This window comes from Macrosteles quadrilineatus, unplaced genomic scaffold (genome assembly GCF_028750875.1).
Source record: "Macrosteles quadrilineatus isolate MER2022 unplaced genomic scaffold, UCM_ALF_1.0 Scaffold_8__2_contigs__length_117827958, whole genome shotgun sequence".
In the NCBI taxonomy this organism is placed as follows: Eukaryota; Metazoa; Arthropoda; class Insecta; order Hemiptera; family Cicadellidae; genus Macrosteles; species Macrosteles quadrilineatus.
Genome location: NW_026542601.1, coordinates 72415284 through 72433498, shown reverse-complemented (window position 1 = coordinate 72433498; position 18215 = coordinate 72415284). Strand labels below are relative to the sequence as shown.

Sequence of the window (18215 nt, the reverse complement as noted above, 5' to 3'; positions counted from 1 at the left end):
GCCGATCAGGCAATGTCCTAACCCGAAAAAGGTGGGCCTTGGATGAAGAAACCCAAGATTGGACAAACATTCATGTGGTTATGTTATGGAAAGGTTGTGTATGGTATGGTTACAAATCACAATTTACAAACAAATCCGACCAGAGACATCCAAATAAAAAAAGTTGCTTTTTACCTTTCCCAAGCTAACTAGAGAAAAATAAAGACAATACTGTATGACAATAATATACTAACGTAACAAAGTATTTAAAACTATGTTTATTATTTAATGTTGTATTTTTTACTTTAATACTTTTCATTAAAATGGCGACCATACAAAGTAGGTATTTTAATCCAAGCATGAATGGAGACGAGTGTAGAATGAGTGGTGCGAGCTTGTAGTCTTGTTAGTGACTAAGGCCGACGTATTCCTTAGACACAGTTTGTTAATACTGTTAATACTACTGTTACTGTTCGATGAAATGGCGACCATACATAGTATTGTTCAAAGGTTTATTGCGGACATTTTCCATCACGATTGTAAAAAAAAAAAAACAATACACAACGTTTTGGGATCTGGAATCTGATCCCGTCCTCAGGTGAAAAAAACTTACATACATAGTAGGTATTTTAAGCCAAGTATGAATGGAGATGAGTGTAAGAAAGTATAAAGTATAAGTATAAGTAGGATGAGTAGCGCGATCTTGTAGTCTTGTTAGTGACTATAAGGCCGACATTCCTTAGACACAGCTGTTAATTAATAGCCCATACAGCTAATGGAACTTTTAAGGGACCTACAGTTTATAGTGGAATCCGAACCACATTTTTTCCTTGGTATATACAAATTGGTCTAATTATCAGGATAGTACTGCGGATAGTCCGTAGTACTCACTCGTGCGGACGTTAATCCACACTGTCACTAGGGAGTATCACATCCACAGTGCATGCCTATAAATATCCACTATTCGTGATCTCCTAGTAGTTGGATTACAGGACGACGCCACCCGTCCCATTCATGCATCATCCACATGCACTCACTGGCTCGGAAGTAAGGGGAGTCGACGGCCCCAACACTACAATCCTAACGAAAAGTTAAATTAAAAATAAATCAAACATGCACATGCTCCTCTGACGAGCAGAAGTTGGTAAGCTCTTTTAAAGAAGGTTGCCTTATTTAGGCATTTCAGGATGGTAGCTCAGGCTTAGTAAGAGTTTGGGGCTATTTTGTGTTAGGTTAAAGTTCAGGTCATAATTAACTTAATTGTTAGTTCATGTTACCTCCAGACTGTTTTTGTACAATTGAAACACTGTAGAAAACACTGCAGAATGTTATTTTAAAATGTTTGCTTTTTTATAAGTAACTCGAATCCCTTCATAATCTTTTTGTCGATGATCACTCTCACTCTTAGAGTGAAATTCTTTTAACAAAATAAAGGAAATTACAATAGTGCTTTCAACTTTCAATGTCAATTTGTTTAGGAATAAACACTGTTGAAAGTGACTTCATTTCATAGCCCAGTAAACAAGCTTTCATGTTATAAAAAAATACACAAATACCATTAGCTGCTTCCAAACAAAACAGCTGTTTCAACACCACTTGCGACGTTTCCACTTTGAAGGCCGCGAAAAGGCGGCCGTGGTCAAAAACTGAATAATAAGTAACGTAAATTTTAAAGTGGCAATAATTTTTCAACTGGTGTAGAAGGAAGGTGAGATTACCAAATTTTTTCACAAAAAAATTTATTGAAACAAAAAGTGCAAAAAACATGCACACTTATTTCTTTGTTATTTTGAAATGTTATTTACCTTGTAAAAATGTTTACATATTCATTAATGTTATAATCAGTTAAACAACAAAGTTTTCTCTCTTGGATGTTGGTAAAATTATTCTCAAGACTAATGAAAGAATACGACACGGATACAAAGAACAAAAAGAAACTACAAACATTACAAAGAATACAAGAAGCCGTCAACAAAGTAAAAATGGTATGGAACACAATAAATGAAAAGAGGAATAAAATAGAAGATACACCACAAGAGAACTACAAACTACTTCATAACAATAAAATATAGTCACTGATCCGTATCATATAAGCAACAATTTTAATACCACGTTTCTAGGACCTATGAAATCTCAACAAAGTCTAAATCACACAGCTGAAGACCCAACAGATCAACAGATCTTGACATCACTCCTTTCTGGACAGTTTCAATACAATTACAACCCCTGAACTCGAAAAAATTCTTTTCCAGCTCAACTCAACAAACTCTGCAGGCTTTGACGACATATCGGGGAAAATAGTAAAATATTGTACTGACGAAATAAAAAAAAACCCCACTCTTACACTTAATAAACACATCAATCTTGCAAGCAGAAATCCCCTCCAAACTCAAAGTAGCCAAGATCATTCCTAAATTTAAAGCAGGTGACAAAATGAACACAGGAAACTACAGGCCCATAAACTTACCCACTCTCTCAAGCTCAAATGATCAAGATTAAAGAATGATGAATGATGAAAGTGCTATACACAATCAAATTATTGCACACCTAGAAACATATAACATAATCACGTCATGCCAACATGGATTCAGAAAAAAACTTAGTACCACAACCGCCATAGCAGACCTTTGTAACAAAACTGCGGAAATCTGGGAAGAGAAGCTAACGGCCACTGGCATATTCATCGACCTCCAAAAAGAATTTGACTCCTTAGACTGGAAAGTATCTATACGAAAATTAGAAAAATACAAAATTCAAAATCAAGCCCTAAAGCTACGCGCGCACTAGGGCGGCACGGCACGGACGGACGGGACGGGACATCCGTATTTTTTGTGCTAAAGGTTGATGCGTAAGCTTCGGCCTACATCATGGGGCCCGGGTATGTCCTAAAGGATAGGTACCGGGTATGTAGTCAGGGGGCTTCGGCTCTCATGACAAAACGAAATGGAAATGGAATGGAAATGGAAATGGACGGGACATCCGCACATACAGTTGACAGTCTGCGAGCTAAAAATTGTGAGTAAATATGGATGTAGATAAAGTGGTGATAGTAGGTTTAATTTTAGCAGAGGAAGAGGGGACAAGAAGGTGCTAGCAAAGATTTTAGATACACCATATAAACAGGAAAAGACTAAGTTTTGGAGGGTTCCACACCTTGTTTCCTGATCTTGTAGAAGGATTATGTGTAAAACTTACCTGATTGTTTAATAATATATCATATTTCTGCCCTTATATTGTCACGTTGGACGTTATTAAAATATTCCGGATGTCGCATGTTGTACAGTTCTGGTTATTTCTCAACGAGAAAAATCAACTTACTAACATCTATGTTTACAACATACGAAATGGCGGATGCCCCGTGCCGCCTGCCCGCTCGGTGTCCAGTGCTCCCGGTCGGTACGGGCGGTACGGGCGTCACGGCAGCTCGGAAATGTCCTGGAGTTCTGTCTCCCGGACTTTTTAACAAACGGCGGAAGCTGCCGAACGTCCGTTGCCGGCCGTACCGCCGTAGTGGGCGCACTCATATGACATTCAATGTTATTAACTTTTAAAAATTGCCGTGCCGCCCGCCCGTCCGTGCCGTGCCGCCGTAGTGCGCGCGCGCAGCTTAAAATGGATCAAAAACTATCTTACTGTTATATAGTCAATGGTTCAGTACTTCGTGTTCAGTCCAGTTCCAGTTTCCAGTTCCAGTTGCCTCCATGTGACTATTCAATTCAATCCAATTCTCTTTTGCCTGAAAGAGGGAGGCTCTTCTTCACCAATCGGCGATCAGTAATCACCATCACCATCACTTGCTCTTGCTCCTTGCTTCCCTTGCCTTCTGCTTCACTGCTTGTATTGCATTTGCATTGCATCTTGCTTTGAGTTTGCATTGTTGTTTGTTTTGTTTGGTTTGGTTACGTTGTGTCAGTGTGTTTAGTAGGTCTAGTAAGTTGGTTAAACTCAGTGTTTAGTATGAAATTTAATTTAGCCTAACAAATGTGAAGTGACCAGTTTAAACTTGTTTTGGATGTGAAGTTTTCATTAACAACTTATGTAGGCCTAGCCTATTTAGAACATGACAACTACCAGATTTCATAAGTAAGTAAGCCTAGGCTAATTTTTCTCTGATTACATATATAGCCTAGTAGGCCTTACAGTAGGCCTGGCTGCACTTTACTTTAGGTCCTACACTCATTCGAATGAAAATATTGATCAATATATCGATTGATCGATTGTTTCATTCAAGAATCAAGAATCAATATTTTATTCCATTAGACATGTACATGCATTTGGATACGTCAATAAAGTTGAATACATGCTGCAAAACACAAGTCAAAGATAAATTACAGTACATAGCCTAACAAATAAGGCATAAACAAAAAAATCAAATAGATACAAAGGTCATTTAGATGGCACAGTGAAGACTACGGTAGGCCTATACTTACAGAAAAAAATAGATACAAGATATAATTTTGATATTCATGTTGAAATATCAAGGGATGAGAAGTACTTTTTTATATTTCCTTCAAACATACGCAGACTTTTCAAAATTGTAAACATGGATTCAACACTGACAAGTTATATGTTGAAGAATCTTATAATTGCCGTTCACATTCATTAATATAGCCTAATCAGTTTTGTTTAAAATAACTATGCTGTTTCCTTTCTCAGCAGGAAGTACTGCAATATTTTTGCTATTCTGTAAGGATCTGATCGCTTTGAACTCTTGATTTGTAAGTTTTTTGTTTTTGGGTAACTGTCGGGAAATGAAGGATCTGATAAATTTGATGTTACTACATTGATAAATTGTTCGATTGGATGATCAGGAGGTAATTGATCAGGTTCCCAAGAATGTTCCTTTGAATTTCAATAAGGATGGAGGCAATTTACTGTCTAAAGCGGTAGAATTTTGTTCATAATAATATTTTTTCCGTATTTTTTGGGCAAATTCTAAAGAGTCGGATACCTACTAAATTTATGTGGTTGAATCTTGGTGTCTGTTTTACTCAGAGCTTGAATGTGTTCTTTGAATCTAGATTTAAAAGAACGTCCTGTCTGACCGATATAGAAGTGTTCACAATCAGTGCAGTTAATTTTGTATACTGTATGCCAGATTTGTTGAACCGTAGATATCTTGATGTTCTTTATTTGTAATAATGTTATATTTAAAAGTGCGATTTCTTGTTTTAAAGCCAATTTTGTATTCAGAATTTTGAAAAGTTTTTCTTGTAGTCCTGTTAAGAGTTGTATTGAATAGGATACTAATGAATTTTTCTTTCTTCTTTCTTTATTTGTTGTGTTCTTGATTTAGATTATTTCTTTTGATGTTTTTAATTACCAAATAGGCCTATATATTGTAGATGATGTTTTTCAAGTTAAGAATTTAATGTTGTTAAATCCTATTTTGTAATTTTCCTTTTTCATTAGAATGTCCAAAGACGATTTAGCATGGATCTGAGAGGGGGTGAGAGGGGGAACTTTTGAGTTTCGCGACATCAGCTCGATGGATTAAACGCGGAATTAAACATATAGTTTCACGGTTGTGAGTTTAATCAGAACACATCAAATTATAAAAACCTAGAATGTACGGCCCGGATTTTTACCCCCGGAATTTTACCCCCTGGCCAGATATTAAATTAGTGAGAATGATTAATTATCGTCATTCAGTTTTAATTTAATGGTAAACATTTTATTATTAAGTAGCCTATCTTAATTTATATCTTAACACTAACTAATCGAACAGGGTTTTAATATTAACTAGTGTAGGCCTACGGTACATGTTGCTCGAAATCGAGCATTTGCAAAGAAGTACAGGAGTTATTTATAAACAAATAACTTGTTTAAAAACTAATAACAGTCATAATTTCTGATGATTTTAAAAGAGTCAACTAAAATATTATTAACAAAAGGAAATGCTCACAATTTACATGACAGTCCTATTCCAGTTTAAAGGGTGAATTTTTAACAATCAATCTGCACATGTACGGGAAAAGGTAAGCTTACAATTTAAGTCAGCGTAAAAAGGCTGTCAGCTTTTATAATGTACCGTACCTAAGTTATTTAGCCAATTTGTACACAATAAGGTGTAGGCTACTCTCTCTAATTATTTACCTAAAAAGAAAGTTTCCTGCACAACTTCACGTTACGCTCTTTCCAATGACACCAAAAACATGTCAATCGGTTCAGTAGTTTCGGAGGAGTAATTGTCACAAAAATCGTGCTTGCGTATTAAATAAGTACTAGTTGCTCTAGAATACAGAAAAGAATAATTCGGTTTTACTTTGAGATACTATAATATACTATAAGAAACAGTTACAACACACTTACCAGGAAACATATAGGCAAAGGCTCAATCGTGCTTAGGCTATTGATTATTCAAATGAAGATCTCTCAATATATTACAATACTATCATTTCATATAGTGTATGCTAAAGTATAATTCATTAACCACATGGCACCAAGAAACAATTCTCCTTGTAAACAAATTAAATTAAATAGCAGAACAGCATTTCTGACAACAGCTGGAGTTTCATAACAATGTTTGTTTCCCATGTTAATCTTATGGAGAAATACGAAACTTTAAAGGGCCCCAGGGCCTCATTCTTTAATTATTTAACTAAAAAGAAAGTTTCCTGCACAACTTCACGTTACGCTCTTTCCAATGACACCAAAATCATGCCAATCGGTTCAGTAGTTTCGGAGGAGTAATTGTCACAAAAAACTTGCTTGCGTATTAAATAAATACTAGTTGCTCTGCCCGTGCTTCGCTACGGGGAGAGAATGCAGAAAAGAATATTTAGGTTTTACTTTTTAAGATACTATAATATACTATGATAAACAGTTACAATACACTTACCAGGAAACATAGGCAAAGCATCAATCCTGCTTATTGATTATTTAAATTAAGATATCTGCTCAATGAATTACAGTACTATCATTGTATATAGTGTATAGCATTTAAAATATAGGTCCGATGCAAAAGTATAATTCATTGACCACATGGCACCAAGAAACTAATCTCCTTGTAAACAAATCAAATTAAATAGCAGAACAGCATTTCCAACAACAGCTGGAGTTTCATAACAATGTTTGTTTCCCATGTTAATCTTATGGAGAAATACGAAACTTTAAAGGGCACCCAGGCCTCACTCTCTAATTATTTCCCTAAAAAGAAAGTTTCCTGCACAACTTCACGTTACGTTCTTTCCAATGACACCAAAAACATGTCAATCGGTTCAGTAGTTTCGGAGGAGTAATTGTCACAAAAAACCTGCTTGCGTATTAAATAAGTACGAGAGGTCGTCCAGTGGTCGAAACTCGACCAAAATTATGTAATGTACTCACTTCTCTATTTTCACCCCACACTGTAAATCAAACATGTGATTGGAGTTTCTTCCATTTGTTTTGATTTTCTGTTTATATTTCGTTGTTATTTCGTCACCAGCATGGCAACGCATAAGATCCATGTTAATTTTTTCAAATTTTTAAACTCATTTTTTGTGCTTATCTTTGAGCCTATTTAAATTTACAAAGGGATTCTGCACACCTACAGGATAATTGCTTTCTCACGGTATGCGCAGATTTACCCCATGATGCACACAAGCTGAGAAAAAAGGTTTTAAAGAAACATGCTTGCCTATTAATATATAGATAGATGGATAGATAGATTTTGAGATTCGAGTGTCAGGATTCGATCTTTGAAGCCAACTGTTGGTTAAGGGCGCGCTTTACCCGCAGTAGAAATCCTGCAATCGTTGTTGCTAACGCCAGTTACGCCGTTATGAGTTGGGAGCGCTAGGAGCGATGCGGCGAGAGGAGAAATGGCAAGATGGCCGCAACTGGCAAGCAACGAACTCCGGGCTGCACAGCGCTTGAGACTGAGATGGCTCTCGCACGCGCAGTCGCGCCCGCCCGCGCACCACTCACTGCCAGCCACGGCCACAGTAGACCAGCGCTTTTCGGTAGCCTTGCCTCGTCGCATCAACACAACCACACAACTCAAACTAGGCTACTACTGGGTGTAAGCGCTCCGATGTCGCGTACAGTATAATCATAGACTAAGCAACAAGTTTGTTTCATCTATGGTAGAATGTAGCGAAGTAAGCTATGTTTGTTATTCAAAATTATTACTTTTTTTCTACACCATTAGACATCTTAAAATTATGGACATTGGCAGTAAAAAAAGGAAATTTGTGTACATGACGTACAAATACACATTATAATTTGTCCTTCACTATATGCAAAGTATACACAACAAATACATAAAGGGTACCTAATATTATTTTATTTTCCAACATGACCCTAGTCCACATCCTGGATTACATGGCAACTATTTAAAAACTCGGTAGGATTATAAAATTATTTGAAAATATATTTATTAATAAGGATTTGATGATTGAGTTGATTATGGATTATAGATTTTGATGATTTGATGAATTAAATCTCGGATATAGACCCTAATAGAATTTATATCCTATCTCTGATGGGTAGCCCTCTTGGGTATCTGGGATCAATAAGTTCTGGCAGAATGCATTTGAAATAGAAGTCAGTTAGTGGATTTTCCATATTCTTCCTCCAGAACTCATTGTCTCTCATGATCTTCTCCACTGACAAACCATGAGGTGTCCAAACTACAAACAAACAGTATTTCAATTTTGTTAATTTATATTATTACAGTATCTTGATTACTATTTTATTTTTTATATACAATAATAATGATTGTGCAACATTGAATTTCGTTTATAAAAATGCAAATCGTGACGTTAATGGCTGTTTACAGCGTTTTAATGAGTTTGTCATCTGTTTTTATACTATATTGGATTAACCGTATTTTTCATTACCCCCCTCTCTCCCTATTAACTCAGGTAATCGAGTATCTACAGATAAGTTCAAAGTATTGTAACCTATGCTACTTGCTACTTGATTGTATTTTAACGAGCTTTATGTCAACAAAGCGGTTTGTGCTAACTCGCGGTGTAGCTGGACGTGTCTGTACCACGTGTTATCTATTATCTATCGCAGCAGTTGAGCCATTCCGTGCCCTTTCTCTTAGATCTCACGACTTGCTAATCTTAAATAATAACTTTCTACACGAATCCTAAACTATCCTAAAATCCTATTTTAACTAATTTAATTAAATAATATAACTATTACGGCGACTTCGTAATATATTTTGGATTGTTGTCACGTTGAACACTGTTGCGATTAGCTTTAGCCCCCCCCCATTTGAATTTTTTTAGCCCCCCCCCCCAAGAATTTCAATGACGCAGTCCGCGTTTATGTAATGCGTCCGCCTAGTTCGCCTACATTCGGCGATAGTGTACTGCAGGCATTAAACACAGAGGTAGAGTAGCGCCGGGTTTGACAGATGGAAACACGTGGATCAAGCATTGGAGGGGTGAGAAGCGGTGCTGAGAGGGGGATTTCCGGCGAGCTTCCCCGAGCTGCCGCTAGACGCCGGCACCGCACAGTGGTAATTTTTAATTTGCAGAGGTTTCCAAGATTACTCTTTTCGAATTAACCAATAATGATAGCTACGCACTCTAAACGGATTATAGTAGTAAAAAGACCAATCTATAGTTCTGCGTTTTTAAAATTTTCAAATAACGTTTTTTAAATAAGTTACGGCTAGTCGAAAAGGCCCTTTTTTCTTGTAATAAAACTCAAGTTTATAAGGTGTGTAATAAAGATAATTGAAATATAGAAACGCAGAACTATAGAAAATTTCATCCTCTTTAATATGAGACCTTAAATTTGATTCTATCTTCAATGTAGCAGGTGAAAAGAGAAATCTTGCAAACCCTTGCATTCGGTTGCGCGTCAGGGGTAAAGCGCGCCCTTAATATGATCAAAATAAAACAGCGAATTCTGTTTACTTAGTTGAGATTACAAAATAAATAAATAAAGATAGGCTACTAAATAATGAAATGTTTACAATTAATTAAAAACAGAAATAATAAAATCAATCATTCAATTTATAAAATCAGCCAGGGGGTAAAATTCCGGGGGTAAAAATCCGGCCCGTACATCTTCAGTTGCCTAAACGCTAGTTATATGGACAGGGGGTAAAATTCCGGCTTTTATCGCTAATCTAATTAATCACGCTCTGACTATTTTCATTAGACTTCCAAATCCGCGGGGGTAAAATTCCGGCCGCGAACAAACTTTTGGCCACTCAGGTTACTACGTCATAGTGACGTCAGCTTTGCCCAGGGGGTAAAATTCCAGGGGGATAAAATTCCGGCGACCCTCTGAGAGCAGTTAGTTTGTATTTCCAAGGATGGTTAGAATTTGATGGTATCATTAGGTCTGATTGAGTTTGTATTATGTAAATTTTGAAATCATGTTTGTTTATGTTTTTGAAATAGTTAGTTCGAGATAGTTTATTTCATAATCGTTAATTTCTTGGGTAATTTTTATTTTCTTGGACAATGTGTTCAAATATTTAAAAAAATCATTACTTTCCTCTTTATTTCCTTCAAAAAGGCATTACATCATCAACATATCTGTAGGCCTACAAATATTTATTTTTTTGAATGAAATGGATTTTAATCATTGTTAATTTTGTTTTCTTCTAAATTATGTATATATCAGCTATCAAACCAGATAAAGGTGACCCCATTGCCAAACTTTCACTTTGTTTGAAGAATTTTCGATTAAATGTAAAATAATTTTGGTTTAGCTGTGTGTTTCTGTCAGTTTTGTGATTTCTTTAATTTCTTGTTCGGAAAGGATGTTGCGCTTTTCTAAATCATGTTTTAATATCTTCAAAGTTTCTTTTGGGGGAATGTTGGTATACATGTCCTTGATGTCAAAAGATAAATTTTGAATGTGTAGGTATTTAATGATTTTTTGCTTTGTTTACAAGTTCAATGTTATAAAGATTCAATGATTCAAAGATTTATTTCAACAAGAAACAAGATTGCACACTTGTACAGGTGACGTAAAGATACTAAGACTAATAAATTAACAAGAGTGAATATATATATATATATATATATATATCTAAAGATCAACAATGCCATCTATATAACTATAAACAAGGTAACAAAATGTAAACATAACAGAGCAAGACTAGTCAATGTCAATAATTAATTACTAAAACTTAAATTAATTCTGGAACATTTAAAATATTCTTCCAAGCTATAAAACGGGTTTTCAAGCAGCCAGGCCATTAGACTAGATTTAAAGGACTTCATGCTAACATGGTGTGACTCAAGAGGTAGCCTGTTAAACAATTTAATACCAAGATAAGAAAAGGATTCTTGTGTTTTTGCAAGCCTTGCCTGAGGTAAATCTAAGTAATGTCTCCTCCTGGTTAAATGGACATGAGTTTCACCTCTTAAAGCTATGGAACCTAGATTTGCTTTTACATGTAACAAACACTTAAAAATAAACAAGCTATAAACAGTTAAAATTTTTTCACGGACAAAAAGTGGTTTACAATGTGCATGGTAACTAGAACTTGTAATTATTCTAATAGCTTCCTTTTGCTTTGACAAGACTCTTTTAATGCCATGGCCACAGCCCCAAAGTAGTATACCATAGCTTATAATGCTATTGAAAAAAGCAAAGTAAGCCATTCTCAAGTAGGATTTTGGTATACAAGTTTTTAGTTTTCGAAGAAGATGAACTACTCTTGATAGTTTACTTGTAACATTATTTATGTGGGAATTCCAATTGAGTTTTGAGTCTAAATGTATTCCTAACAGTTTTACATTCTCATTCACATAAGATAAGCTAAGATTCCTGTTTCTTAAGCTAAACAAAATAGACTGGGTTTTGCTACTATTTAACAACAAACCATTACTTTTAAACCATATATTACATTCAGAAATGCAATTTTCCATCTGACCCTTAATAGTTTCAATATTGACATTATTACAAAAAAAGTTGAGTCCTCAGCAAAAATTATTGACTTACAGGGTGTAGGAACATAGGATATATATATATATATATATCTATATAAATATATATAACAATTTGAACGAATGGTGTTTTTGGCCTCTGGGGACATCAAAATGAAAAAGTAAATCGGTCTCGGGCCTAGGTCTTACCGTGCCACCTCCTACTTCCCTAGGTCTATAGGGAAATTTGCTACAAAAATCATTGCATTTTAAAAGTTGATATATTAGTTTATGGTAGTAATAGCTTATTCCCTATAGACCTATGGTAAATATGGTACAATTAAGTTAAAATCTTTTGAGGAGTTTGCATAACTTACACCCTATAATTCATTTAACATAGGCCCAGGGCACAATTATAACACTAGATTTCATACAGGTTTTCAATATCCTAAACACAGATTAAATCTTTTGGAAAGGACACCTTCTTATATGGGTAAAAGAAGGATGAGTGGCGCGATCTTGTAGTCTTGTTAGTGACTAAGGTCGGCATTTCTTAGACACAGCTGTTAATTAATAGCCCATACAGCTAATGGCAACTAAGGGACCTACAGTTTATAGTGGAATCCGAACCACATTTTTGCCTTGGTAATTACGAATTGGTCTAATTATCAGGATAGTACTGCGGATAGTCGTAGTACTCACTAGTGCGGACGTTAATTACAAATCAATAAGGATTAGTATCTTTTAAAGAAAAAATTGTTGAATTTTTGTTGGAAAAGAATTATTATAGTATAGATCAGTTTCTCGAAGACAAATCAATGTGAATTGTTTATTTTGTTACTATGTATTTATTTTACCTATAAGCTAGTTTATTTTAGTATGGTTTGACAATGTCAACTGTTTTGTCTGGCTGTGCCAGAGCATTTAAAGAAACGTTATGTGACAATAAAGATGACTTTGACTTTAGGTATATTTTTCCCTGGTAAAAATATGTGGGTCACAAACTTATAGTTTCGTAATTTCTGTATCTGCTATTTAAAAACCCCACACTTGCGACAGATAGTAGGTTACACTGTCAATATCCCATTGTATTTGTGACATAGGTACTGTACTTATTTTGCCTCTGAAAATGAACTGGAATAGGAAAAAGACCAAAAACAAATCTTAAACAAAATGACTAGGCCTAATAGAATGTCAGTATGAGTAAAATCAAAACCCTAATGGAACAGTACAAAATTGCTGGATGGAGGTGTCGGCATTGTTTGACAACGATGACAACCAACTAGAGTGTGACCAATCAAAAGTGACTGGGCTGTCTCACTGACAAATGTCAAATTTCCTCATGAGTTTGACCTTTTTTAAAAGGGTTTTTTCTCTCCAAATTGGCTTTTTCTGTAATACAGTAGAGTCCCGCAAACTCGGCGTAATGTGGACTGGAAGGGTGTCGAGTTTGTGAAATGCCGGGTTATGGGGAACTAGGGTTAAAAACAAGAACAATACCATTTTTAAGCTTATTAACTACCTCTTTTATTTATATTTTTATTGCAAGTTAGTATCAAGTCATCAGATATAGTACAAAAAACCATTTGTACAAGCTGAGAATGATTTGACTTGAGCTGACTTGAGTCCATGTTTAACTCAGACTCAAAAAATCACTAATTTTCTGAGCCAGGTGATGGCCGAGTTATCCAGACTGCCGGGTTATCGAGTGCCGAGTTTGCGGGACTCTACTGTATATATAGGTACTCAGCAAAATAGAGTTCTGCATATTGTGATTTTTTTAGTTAATTTAAGTCAGTAATAAAATTATAACATTTAAATTGAATATAGGCCTACTGATCAGTAAAATATGTCTTAATCTTTTCTGTGACACTGGTGAGTTTTAGCATACCGGTAGATAAAACATAACTCCCTTAGTAGATTAGTCATCCTAATGGAACAGCTGAAGCCAATTTTATTGTTAGTTCTGTACGTCCAACTATAGAGGTTATGTTTTGTTTACAATTTGTTTCTTGTTATTGCAGTCATTTAAAACCTCGTTTAACCTTTTAAAACGATATAATCATAAGCAATAACTGGTATCCTAGTTATATAACCAAATAGTAAAGCACAAATCATGAAAATAACCCTAAAATAATAGAAAAAAAATGTTGTCTACACTAGCGATTAGTGTGGACGTACATGAACTAGACACAAAAAACAAGCTTCAAAATTTACAATGGGATGAGGAGTCTACTTGTGTTGCTTAGTCTATGATACCGGTAGATAAAACATAACTCCCTTAGGTTTTAGGGTTAACTTCATTTCTGAATTGTTCAAATAATCCAGCAATTTGTTTCTTAGTTTAGTTTAGTTCTTAGTAATACCTTATGTTATTTAAATAAGGTAAATATGAAATATAGGGCAACATGAGTACTTCCCTAGATGCTATGAAATGTCCCCATAAGCCACCTCGGTCCATTGTTGTTGTTTATATAATTTTCTCCTACATGACTATGACAAGTTGTCTGTGTTTTCTCCCTCGGGTTTTCATTAGCCACACTCTGTATACTCGGGTAATTGCGGTTAAATTGTTAACGATAGTCACAAGATTGCCTGTTAGTCACGGTTTGTGTGGTCCGCTGAACGTTGTAGATTTAGCTCATACGAGAAGTTAAACCCAAAACAATCCCTAAAACTGTTTGTAGTGTGTGAGTATATACAAAAATGTGTTATGTGGTACGTACAAAAAATTATATCAGTTTAAAACCAAACAGTTCATGTTTGTTAATTGCATCTTCTATTTGGCGAGTTTGCAATGTATTAAGGTTATTCTTAATCAAACTTTGTTTAGAAATGCTATGCCCTAATATTCATTGACTTTTTCATAAGACATTTGATAGTCACAAATTATTTATAGACTACATAAAATGTTAGACAGCTAATTTTCAGAGGAAAAGAACCAACTTGAACTTAGTGTCTTGAACTTAGAATTTTATACAGTAACAGAGTAAATTGGAATGTCAAAACTTAAATACCCTAACCTTACAAAACGTTTAAGGACTAACAACAAATTGACTTTAAGGCTGTGTCATTTAGATTCTTTTAACTTTTGCCTTCCGTCAAACCACGCAAGCCATCCCTCATTTGGGTTAATTGAGTTAGTTGAAATAATAATAAAGATAGAGCTACAAATCTTGGTACAAGGTTACTTGGCATTAAAATAATTTAAAACTCATTACCGTATTCAGTGATACGCTACCTCCTCAAAAGGACAGACCGCTTGGAGTCACAAGAAAATCTTAAGCATAGGTTGATATGCACATCACATCAAAGTTCTTTAGCCTACTAGTAAAATACAATGCTGCAAATTTGAGCTATAAAAAACAACTGGGTAAAAAATGTCACAAGATGATATCTTATAAATAGAAACTCCAATCAATATTTATCACCATTCACCTTCTTTTATACGTGCAGTATTTACCATATTTTGAGTAAAGAGTATGAAGTGTAAATATGTGTTTCAAGTGCTATTATTAGTTGTGTTCTCATTTACTTTCCGTGAATATTATTTAGCACTGGTTTTGGAAAGATAGGAGTTATAAGTCCCAACTGTTGGGCACCACAAATTCTAGTGTCTCGGTGACAATAGGCAGCGGGAAAGTGTGAAGAACGATACAATTTTATTATTTAACTGCGATCTGGGGAAAGTGGGAAGATCGGAGGGCTAATGTGGGAAAAGAAAGGGGGCAATTACCTGCCTGCAGACAATGGTGCTGTGACCTTGATATGGGTGTGGCAGAGCGGTGGTGTGGTTAATTATCTGATAAACACAAACCCGTGACAAAATTATGATGGATCCCGAGGGTGATAAAAGTTATAAAACCGTTTTTCAATTCTTTTATTTTATTTCATCCTCATTCTAAGATTTTTATAAGATCTGTCAATCAATTGTTACTTACATCAAATCAAATCAAATATGCTTTATTCATAAAGTACAGTGTTGTACATTGAATGGTGTCAACTAAATCTATCTTAAATTAATAATTTACAGATTTGCATATCTTGGAAATAAAAAACCAAGAATCAGGAAATGGAAATAATCAAAACTGAATCAATTATGTACTAACGCTAAGAGGGGAGGTGGAAAAATACTCTTCCAGGGAATAGAATGCTTTCTCTACTAAATATAGTTTTAGCTTTCTCATGAAATTCTTCCTGTTTTGTTCATTTCTGATTTCATTAGGAAGATGCTTAAAAAATTTTAATCCTATATAGGATGGTTTTTTTTCATAGAATTTTAATTTATGTTTACTTGAAATAAGGAATTTTTTATGCCGAGTGTTGTATGGGTGATAATTTGTCTCAGAGGTGCTCAAGCAGTTTTTTACTAGAATAATTGTGTCGTAAATATATTGGCCATATACCGTTAAAATTTTCAGTTCTTTGAATTTGTTTTTGGTTGTTTCATTGTGTTCTAATTTCAAAATTATTCTTATTGCTATTTTTTGAAGTTTAAGTATCCTATCCAAATTTGCTATTGTAGTTGAAGCATAAAGGCACAAACCATAGGATAAATGCGAATGGACATTAGCATAATATATGTTTTTTAATGTTTTATGGTTACAAAAATAAGACATTCTAGAGAGTGAATATAGTCCTGAACATAATTTTGAAAGGAGTTTATCAACATGTTCATCCCAGTTTAAATTTTGGTCCACAGTTAGACCTAGAAACTGTGTACTGTGTTTATGTTCAATTTCTTCTACATTATACATGATATTTGGTTTAATTAACTTTTTATTTTGATTTGTTTTAAAAGTTAAAAAATTAGTTTTTTTAGGATTAAGCTTCAATTGATTTTGCTCTAGAAAGTTTCCAATGTTTGCCAATTCAACAAAACTTAAAATTTCAACTTGGTGCACTGACTCAGCCGATACTTTGAGATTTGTATCGTCTGCATAAAAACAAAGATTGTTCTGAGGTAAACATGAGAGTGCACCACCAGCATCATTTATATAACATAAAAACAACAGGGGGCCAAGGATTGACCCCTGGGGTACACCACATTTAACCCTTTCAGTTTCAGAAGAAAATGCTGTAATTCTGTTATCATGATTATGTGTGATTTCTACAAACTGACAACGATTATTTAGGTATGACTGAAACCATTTTATTGATTTTTTTGTAACCCCTAAAATGAGTAATTTATCTATCAGTTGGGTGTGGTTGACACTATCAAATGCCTTAGTTAGGTCCATGAAAATTCCAATTGTGAACTCCCCTTTATCAACCGATTCAATTATAGATTCTATGAATGACACTGCTGCTGTAATTACAGATTTTCCAGGCCTAAATCCATGCTGAGTATTGTTTAATAGTTTAAATTCTTCTAAATAATTTAATAACTGACAGTTAACAATTTTTTCATAAATTTTTGATATTACTGGTAGGAGAGAAACAGGACGGTAATTTGACACAGTTTCTAGGTCGTCTTTCTTATAAATTGGTATTATTTTAGATTTTTTTAATTGATTTGGAAAAATTCCTGATACAAAAGATGAATTTATTAAATGACTTAAAATATGGCTCAGGCATTTTTTGGCATGCTTTATAACTTTAATAGGGACATCATCGTGTCCAACAGAATGTTTGTTTTTTAAAGAGTTAATTACTTTTTCCACCTCCCCCGCATCAATAAATTTAAAATCAAAACCTCTTTTAATACATTGCTCATTTTCAATAAGACTTTGATTTTCAATCTTGCTCTCACATTGGTTGCCACTGACATCCTGATCAACATTAGTAAAATAATTGTTGAACATGTTGGCAATAGTTCTAGGATCACTTAAGCTACAATTTCCCTCTTTCAAAGTAATATTTTTATTTTTTGTTCCATTTCCTTTCCCAACTTCAGAATTTATAATCTGCCATACTGTTTTTTGTATATTGGCTGATTTTTTTATTTTATTTTCAAAATAATTTGTTTTAGCTCTGACTAATTTTGCCCTATATTTCAGTTTGTTTTGTTTTAACTCGTATTTCAAGGCAGGATTTTTGTTCCTACTAAGTTTTAAGGCCAATTGTAGTAGTTCTTTTTTTCATTTTTCAGGTCTTCTGAGATCCAATTTTTTTGCGTTTCTTTTCAGTTACAGTAATTTTGGGAAACGAAATGTCAAAAAAGTGCTTAAATGTACTATAAAATTCATCATATTTTCTTTCAACAGGAGCCATGTAAACACTCTCCCAAATCTCAGTTTCCAAGAGGTTTTTAAATAAATTCAAATTTTGAATATTGAAGTTACGAGTTGTACGTTTTATAGTTGATTGAACCTCTTTTGTATTATTTAGGTTTTTATTTTTTATAAGGAGCAATTGCCCATCATGATCTGATAGACAAGTTACAATTCCCTCAACAGTCACCTT

At 34.5% G+C, this 18215-nt stretch overlaps 1 protein-coding gene across 1 annotated transcript in view; it reads left to right on the top strand.

The window, feature by feature from the left end:
- Positions 1 to 3806: 3806 nt before the first annotated feature.
- The window catches only part of LOC129001539 (pre-mRNA splicing regulator USH1G-like), a 40212-nt gene continuing 25803 nt past the window's right edge, over positions 3807 to 18215 (top strand). Inside the window, exon 1 of the mRNA XM_054428865.1 lies at positions 3807 to 4062. Within this exon, the coding sequence (XP_054284840.1) occupies positions 4040 to 4062 (23 nt within the window). The 5' untranslated portion in view covers positions 3807 to 4039. The remainder of the gene's footprint in view (positions 4063 to 18215) is intronic.